The sequence below is a fragment of the Malaclemys terrapin genome, chromosome 2, assembly GCF_027887155.1.
Source record: "Malaclemys terrapin pileata isolate rMalTer1 chromosome 2, rMalTer1.hap1, whole genome shotgun sequence".
NCBI lineage: Eukaryota > Metazoa > Chordata > Testudines > Emydidae > Malaclemys > Malaclemys terrapin.
Window position 1 is genome coordinate 265,841,250 of NC_071506.1, and position 8,876 is coordinate 265,850,125.

The 8,876-nt window shown below is 38.8% G+C and overlaps 1 protein-coding gene across 3 annotated transcripts in view; it reads left to right on the forward strand.

Annotated features, from left to right (window-relative positions):
- Positions 1–8,143, forward strand: part of ESYT2 (extended synaptotagmin 2) — a 136,251-nt gene extending 128,108 nt beyond the window's left edge. For all 3 annotated transcript variants that reach the window (XM_054021081.1, XM_054021082.1, XM_054021083.1), the window contains 4 exons: positions 1,912–2,043; positions 5,268–5,373; positions 6,420–6,469; positions 6,554–8,143. In XM_054021081.1, coding sequence (XP_053877056.1) covers positions 1,912–2,043; positions 5,268–5,373; positions 6,420–6,469; positions 6,554–6,596 — 331 coding nt within the window. In that variant the 3' untranslated portion in view covers positions 6,597–8,143. The remainder of the gene's footprint in view (positions 1–1,911; positions 2,044–5,267; positions 5,374–6,419; positions 6,470–6,553) is intronic.
- The last annotated feature ends 733 nt before the right edge of the window (positions 8,144–8,876 follow it).

Sequence of the window (8,876 nt, forward strand, 5' to 3'; positions counted from 1 at the left end):
AAGAATACACATTTTGCAACACTGCTCTAAGCCTGTGACTAGAGAATCAGCTAAAAGCAATGCCCTAAACAGCCTGATGCTTGTACAAGTTTGGCAGGTCTCAGAGTAGCTGACAAGACCATCTGTTGTGCTTGTGTTTTTCCAGCAGTGAGATTGCAAGTGCAAGTCAGTATCAGAGACAGAAACTGCATTTTCTATCTTTGCTATTCTTTTTTCTCCCTGTTTGTCTTGTCTTCTTAGACAATGCAATTGGACTTTAATAACAGCCGCAACAACAGCACTATCCCTGCTCAACTAACTTCTTCTCTTTTCCTCAAAAGAACAGTTATTACTATCTTTGATACCATCTAAGAGACTGTTAAAGAAGGGGATGTTTTCTTTTAAAAATTCTCTTCAGCTAAAGGGAAAGGGAAAAGGGGATGTTGTTAAAATGAAAACCTTATTTAATACTTTGCATCTTAAATGCTTTAACTGTTTTTCCTTCTTTTTCTGTATCTCTAATAAAATACTAAAAGGATATTAATGCTGTGATTGCCATGGTACTAAGCAGGCTGAGGTCTCTGTATGCCAAATGCCAACCCTTGTTTAATACAGTTTAATGTTGGACAGTAACTGGGGTCATTCATGTGTAATACTTTAGACCACATATTCTATCCAAATTAATACAACAGGACTATCTCTTACTAAGTGTTAATATAGCACCTATCACAACAGGGCTCTGATCTCAATTGGTGCCTCTGGGTACTACTGCATTACAATTAATAGTACCTACTAATAAGCAATTATTGCTAGTGTAACAACATCCAACATTGCAGAAATACAATGCTGGTGGTAAACAGCTTTAAAAAGTTGACTATTGTCTTCACACTTACCTGTCAGAAAACTTAATGTATTTCAAAAGGCTTATTTCCACTTGGCTTGGTACTCAAAGCACAGCAGTTTTTCATATATTAAACATCATAGATACATGTATAGGAGATGAAATAAATTATTTGAACCTTCTAAATTATAGTGACAATTTTATAGAAGTTAGAAAGGGGGGAAATTGCTTTTAAGTAAGGCTATGATTTTGTCACGGAGGTCGCGGAAGTCACGGAATCCATGACTTCCAGAGACCTGTGTGACTTCAGCCCGCAGCGGCTGGGAGCTGCGGCATCCCACCATCACCTACAGTGGCTGGGAGCATGGGTGTCCCACAGCTTATGGCCACAGTAGGTGGTGGAGGGACCCTGCAGCTCCGAGCCGGGGCCTGTGCAGGCAGTGTGGTGACCTTGCAGCTCCCCATTTTGTCACACATATTTTTAGTAAAAGTCACAGACAAGTCATGAGCTTCCATGAATTTTTCTTTATTGCCTGTGACTGTCCGTGACTCTTACTATAAATATGCGTGACAAAATCTTAGCCTTACTGTTAAGCCATGTAGTCAATCTCACTTGCAATGCAGGATTTTTTCCTAGAGTATATTTTGTTAGTTTTTTGTCCAACCTAGTTTGAAATCTTGCAAGCACTTGGGCTTTCTCCACTTAGTTTAGGAGACTTTCCCACTGTGCAAAGTATTCAATTGTTAGGAATTTTTTCCAGGTCTTGTTTTGTTCATTTCATCGCATCATTCCAAGGTGCGTTCACAGTTAGTTCTCCCTAAACTAAACTCCCTAGTTCTTCTCCCTCTGCATTGTCTACATGACTCAAATACTTGTAGTTCACGTCATGTCCCCACTTAGTCACTGCTTGGCCAAACAATCATCAGCTGTTTCTTAATTTGACAAAGGATGAAAGTGTAAGTTGACCAAAAAAGTGCAGTCAAATTGGAAACTAGCACATTATCCTTTGTTGTATTTAACAAGCTATAACTATGTTCTAATCTGTTTTTTCTCTTTGGGTGGGGGTTCTCTTTGGGTTCTTTTATCACAGAAATTTAATCGCCTTTTCAGAGGAGGGATCTGACCCGTATGTCCGAATGTATTTATTACCTGACAAGAGAAGATCAGGAAGAAGAAAAACACATGTATCAAAGAAGACATTAAACCCAGTGTTCGATCAAACGTATGTTACATTTTCAGTTTACTAGTTTTACATGATGTAAGAGGCAAAGCTGTGAAACTTCTGTTGCATGAACTGGGGGTAGGCTGGAAATTTTCAAACAAAAAGTCAAGTCCTTAGATTCTTACTTAGGGTTTTTTTTTTTTTTTTTTACTCTGTCTGTTCCCAGTGACTTCAGTAAGGCCTTGTCTATTCTGACAAAGATTTGGCCCTGTAAATCACCATCAGTCTCTTCTACCAACGGGAATTGGTGGAGACAGTAGTGTAGACAGGGCACTTGTTTTTATCGTCATATCATTTAATCCTTGAGCTTGATCTTTTATAAAGCGTCCACTGTTGTTAGCACTGTGATGAATTACAGGTTCCACTTTTGCTAGTGCAAACACAGCCTAAAGACCTTTCTTTAGAGGTGAAAATTTTCAGACGTGTCTCACTGCTGCTAACTGATTTGACTCCACTGATATTAGGAATGCTGAGAGCCCTAGATGGGCAGCTGACTGGCATTTTAAGCTCTATGTCATCTAATCTTGCTCAGAGAAGTTCTAATTAACACATTTGTTCAAGTCGTGTTAGCAGCTAATGAGGTGTCTACATTATGGCTCTCACCATTCATAACACCTTTACAGACAAACAGGTGTTAGTAACAGTGGGAAACCTAATGTACGTAGGGCCTAAAAGTATTGCTTGTATTTTGAGTCTGATTCAGATCAAGACCAATTTTACAAAGGTGTCAGGGCAACATCCATGCACTTTGTAAATATGGTGTTGGTATAAGTGAAATTAGATTTTTATATGAATTTGTAATGCTCTCAAACATTAAATTTCTTATACAGCTTCATTGTAACCAACAATTTCACTCTGTTCTAACTCTCTTGAGAATCAACAAATAACCAAGTTCACTTTTAGTGGTTTTTGTGTTAAAATGATTAAAAGTTTAAAACTTACAAATATCTCTTGTGAACATAAGATAGGTTTAAAAAGCCAAAGTTGTGTCTGTTCCTATATATTGCATCATAAATAGTCTGCTTTCCATGTCAATTGGTTTCATGAATTAAAAAATATTAAATATTAAATATATTAAAATATTAAAAAAGTATGGATTTGATTCTGCTTCAGGGAGTAGGGAAGACTTGGGGCAAAATTTTCCTCTTCATTCCACACTGACATTGATGGACATTGTATGTGAAGAATACATAGCCCAGATCTGCAATGTAGATAAGAGATTTAGGCTACATCAGAGAGAATTTTGCTGTTTAAATCAATATTTCAGAGCTTTGAAAATAAGCTATGGCATATGATCAGACGTTGGGTTTCTAGAATGCTTTTCATATTCACGGTGTGATCTGGAGTGTGTGTGCACGGCACTAGCTTGGCACAAGCTAGCGTGCTAAAAATAGCTGTGTGGACATTGCAGCTGCAGCTCTGCCTGAGTTCAAACCCAGTCAGTTGGGTGGGTAGGCTTGAGAGCCTGAGCTGCAGCGTCCATTCTGCTATTTTTAGCATGCTAGCTTGAGCCCTGCTAGCATGAGTCAGTCTACCCTGGCTGACAGACTCAGTCCCAACTACAGTGTAGACATACCCAGGGTGACCTGCGGTATTGTAGAAACCAAGGTTTACTGGCAAAAAATAGTAATCCACAGGTGGCGTTTGGCATCACAGAAAGAGCAACATTATAAATGATGGAATGTATGTATACATTAAACCTGTAAACAGAAAATCAAAGCACAAAAATAATAAATCAAAGCCTAAAAACACACAAGAAAGCTGAGGTTACTCCCAGTCTCCTGAGCAACATGGGGCAGTCATAGGCTGAGGATCTTAAATAGTGGCTCTTTTTCCTGCCTCTGGGGGATCATTCTGCCTGGAACTAGGCCTGTTTGCCAGCATGCCAGTACTGAGGCAGAAGAGGGCCTTTCAAAGTGGCATGTTTCCTGTGAGGATTATTTCCTAGTCTGCCTTGCAAGACTTCTCCCTTACAGAGCCAATCTGGAAACAAGATCTTCCCTTTTTAGAATTGCCATTGCCAAAGTATCAGAGGGGTAGCCGTGTTAGTCTGAATCTGTAAAAAGCAACAGAGGGTCCTGTGGCACAAAGGTGCCACAGGACCCTCTATTGCCATTGCCAAAGTGTCTCAGTCCCAGGTGAGCTCCACACAAGTGAGCTCTCGACAGTGGCTTGACTTGCTCCTTCCCTTGCTCAGTCCTTACAAGGATTTGGGACTGTAGCAGGGAATGCTAGGGTGCTTGGCGTTTACCTGTAGCCAGCTCAGTAGACCAGCACATCTGGTCTTTTGGATAATGGAAGAAAGGGACTATTATCAGTCAGTCAGATGTTAGAGTAGCATCAGTCCACTTTGCTACCAGAGCCCTGGTTTTTAGATCTTTAAAAATAGACAAGAAAAACAAGAGAGTTGTTAAAATCCACGGAGGCTTCCCGAAGACTACATCTCCATCCTCCCCCTCCAGGTGGAAGATTTGAGTTTCTTTGTTCGATAAAACAAAGTGCTTTAGAAAGCAGTGAGTCAGGTATGGGTATTGCAGTGATAATAGATGTGAATGCATAGCTGGAGTCATTATGGTATAGAGACTTCCCTCACTCTCCAGAAGTGCAGAGGTCCCAGATGTAAAGGAACGAAATGCATTCCACTCTGTGAATAGAGAGGATTTCAGAGTCTACTTGGCTCCTTGTATGCTGTTGTGGGGGAGAATTGGGGAGGGACTCTGCATGAGGGCCAGTAGCTCTGCTGGTGTCCAGACTCACCAGCTGTTTCCCCCCGGAGAATGGGGACATTGAGCCATGGAATCTGATGCAGCCTTGAATCTTGATTATAAAATGTAAAGCAGCACTACAGCGTGGAGAGTAGGATTCCTTCTCCTATTTCCCCCAGATAACCAATGATCAGCCCATTTATTAGCACTAGGTATTAGGAACAGGCTCAAATGCGATAGCTCTGAACATTTGATTTAAGCACTGAACATTTTATTGAACAGAAATGTTGGACAGGACAGTGGGATTATCCTCTTCTCTTCTTTCTTTTTCTCGCTCTCTCTCACCCATACCTTATTTGTTGTATGTTTTTATTTTGTAATGTAAAAGAAATGCTCTAGAAATGGGTCAGTGAGAATTGTGGTGTTTAGCAGCAGCAGCAACAAAACTAGCAGAGTTCAAAGCATATTACATGTCTCAGGCACCAAATCCTCACTAAAGCGATATTTTTTTCATGTTAGCTTTGATTTCAGTGTTTCTCTACCTGACGTGCAGAGGAGGACGCTAGATGTAGCAGTGAAGAACAGTGGTGGTTTCTTGTCCAAAGACAAAGGGCTGCTTGGCAAGGTAAGTTGAAAACAAGCTGAAAAATGTCATGTAGCAGGTCACAGCTATAAAGGCTAAAACCCTTGGGCCTAAGCCTGATTGAGTGAGTGCCTGGTTCAGATCTGTTGTTTTTCAAAATCAGTGGCATTCTATACCTCAAGCCTCAGTGAGGACAGGAAAAAATGGCAAGGGATAGGAAGAATGGCAGACCAGAAGATGGCAGAAAGTGGGAGGATAATACATGCCTGCTGAAATATACACAAGTGCTCTAAATGCCTGACTTATTGATGGTACAGACAGATAAGGAGTAATAGAAATGGATGAAATTCCAGAAAATGATCTCCCAGAATTGCAGATCCTGAAAATGGGATCTGAGCCATTTGATTTACTTTAAATTATTATTCCTACAAGTAATTGTAGGGCCATTGTAAGGGCATGTGTACTTGGCGTTGAACTGAACAAGCAAGTAAAAGCACTTTTCAAAGTACACACAAGAAATTCACACACAGTAATCAAAATAACAAAATGTACAAAGGCATGAAGAGAACCTCTGTCAAAGACCTTCTCTACCCCTTAAAAAGTTAATCTGTCAACCCAATTCACCATCCTGCAAAACCTCTTTAATCTCCACCATGCCTAGGAAAGGTTTTGGGGAAAAATAGGCAAGACTTGCAGTCCTGGAAGTTACTGGATCTGGGCTCTGATGGACTGAGTAAGGGATTCCAGGCCTGAGGATCATTCACAATGAATGCTCTGCTGTCAGCTTCCTCCCATTTTAACTAGGGGGCTTTTAGCATGAGCACATCAGCCAGTCAGAGCTGCCATGATGTCACAGGAGCGAAAGTTAAGCTTTCAAGTGTCCTGGACCCAAACTACTTTATAGATCAAAATCAACAACTAGAAATCAACCTGTATCAAATACACATGCCAGCATGTGTGTAAAATGCTCTCTGCTGGCAATATTGCTTTCAGTGTAGGCCAGTGTCAAACTCTTACCATTTAAAGAGAAGTTTAGACTTAAATATGCACCCAATGCATTGATCATCTATTTAACATCCCTCTCACAGTTATTGATACCTCTGGCATCTGAAGAACTCACCAAAGGCTGGACCCAGTGGTGAGTATGATGATGTTTTGGGGGGGTTACAATAACATAACTCTATTTTAAATAATAATTCCCCTTTGCTCTGTCCCTTTTTAGGTATGACTTAACAGAAGATGGTACAAAGCCACATGTAACCTAGGCGCCGTTAGACACCAGGAGTTCCCCCTAGCTTACTTTTGCCAACCTTTATATATTTTAAAAGCATTGTTCTCACAGATGTATCAATATTATTTTTATAGCTTCATTTATTTACTTATTAGACACATCCCAATAGTTTTATAACACTTGGACATTATATGTAGATTTAGCCAATCTTATTGTTAAACTTTGTATTTTAATTTGCTGAACTACTTTTCATGTTACTGTAATGTGCAATGGTATGGTAGAGTAACCTCTTGTGTTTAAATTGAACTTTATGGCAGTTGTACCTATTAGAAAGTGAAAAGATACTGTTCTGCTGTTTTCCTGCCTTGTTTTGTATATCACCGAGGTACACTGTACCATGTAAATATATACTATTTTTTTTATAATTTTTCCATCCTGGTTTGAAGTCCTAAGAAAACCGATCAAGGATAGATATTTTCTTCTAAATGCATGTTAAATTCTTTGGACAAATCTTGTTTTGCCCTTGCAGCAAAATGGTCTTAAAATGATTAATTTTGTGGATTTTTTTTAATTGAAAGACATTATTAAGATTTGACAGTGCATTTCTGGCCCTGTAAGGCTAGTAAAAGAAAATGTACAAAACATTAATATTTTAATATTTATATAGAAATGTATTATTGGAAAGTCATTCTAGAGAATATAATAAATGTGTTTTAGAGTTGAAAATTCTAGAAACATTATATGAAGAAAGGATTGTCATGGTCCATGAATCACAGCATATAAATCTGGGGTTTCATTTGGTGCAGGAATGAAGACTTATAAACAGTACAATATTTTATTATGCAGATTGACTTATTATTTCTTATTGGTGTAATTTATTCCCATAATTTATAGCACCGTACCTATGATCTTCTGAAAGAATGGTGAGGACAGTCACCTTCCATATTAGAAACCAGGTCTCCTAAATAACCACTCATGGACTGTCCTAACAATTGCATTGTCATTTCATGGACAGATAAGGTATATGAAGCATCTTATAATTCAGGCTCATCAAATAGACACAGTAGTCTTTTTATTATATGGAATATGTATAATATGAAAGTGGAGCACAAACTGGAAAAAAAAACACTATGAAATCCAGAGTTGACACTCTTTCCGTAATTGCTTCATTGCTGCCTAATGTACCTGGTACATGAGGCAAAATGCACCCCCAATACTACCATGTGCCAGGTAGGTTCTTTTGAAACATTGCTGTATTCTTCTACCAGGACCCGCAACAATGTAGATAACACACACCAGCAAGAAAGTAGACAATTGGGAGTTGAGGACACACCCCTACAACCTTCCTGCTGTGAATCACAGGAAGACTGTTTTTGTATCCAATTTGTTTTCCTTTTTGAAAGCTTTCTCAGACTGTTATAAAATGTGCATTATGAACGCAAGAGACCAGTGCAGCTCTTTCAGAGCCATTAGCCTCATGATCTTGGGTAAATATGCAATCAGACAACAGAAGTGTATTATTTAGTTAAGAGTCTAGAATTGAGTCTTAGCCAAGAAAATTTTTTTAAGGCAGAATAAACTCCTGAAAAAATAGCTTTATAATATAAAAAGAAGAACAGGAGTACTTGTGGCACCTTAGAGACTAACAAATTTATTAGAGCATAAGCTTTCGTGGACTATAGCCCACTTCTTCGGATGCATCCGAAGAAGTGGGCTATAGTCCACGAAAGCTTATGCTCTAATAAATTTGTTAGTCTCTAAGGTGCCACAAGTACTCCTGTTCTTCTTTTTGCGGATACAGACTAACACGGCTGTTACTCTGAAACTTGTCTTTATAATATAATTACTAACAGAACCTTAATTCTAGATGTAGAATATACCTACGTTACTAGATATACCAAAGTGCCTACCGTAGATGTAGCCTGTTCTTTCCATCAAAATTAAGCATAAGCCCATTTTAGTTTGATGTCAATCTGTGTTTTCACATGATTTATGTATTACACACATACTCATATATACAGTGGAACTCTTTTATAGTGAGGTCATTTTATTTCACAGAACAGCTTCAGCAGACAAAACTCTCACTGGGAGTTTTGCAAGCATTTAGACTGCAGGATTGAGTTGTGCAAAGAGCTCTATAACCATAAGAAAACTGGAGAATTTTCCATTTCATATAATAAGTCTGCCTCTTGTTCAAGTTCACTAAAGGTTCCACTCTATATTAATGGGTATGTATAAATACGTACACGCACTCATTATCTACACACACAATGGAATATATTATGAACTATAACTTTCCTTGTGGAATAGTCAT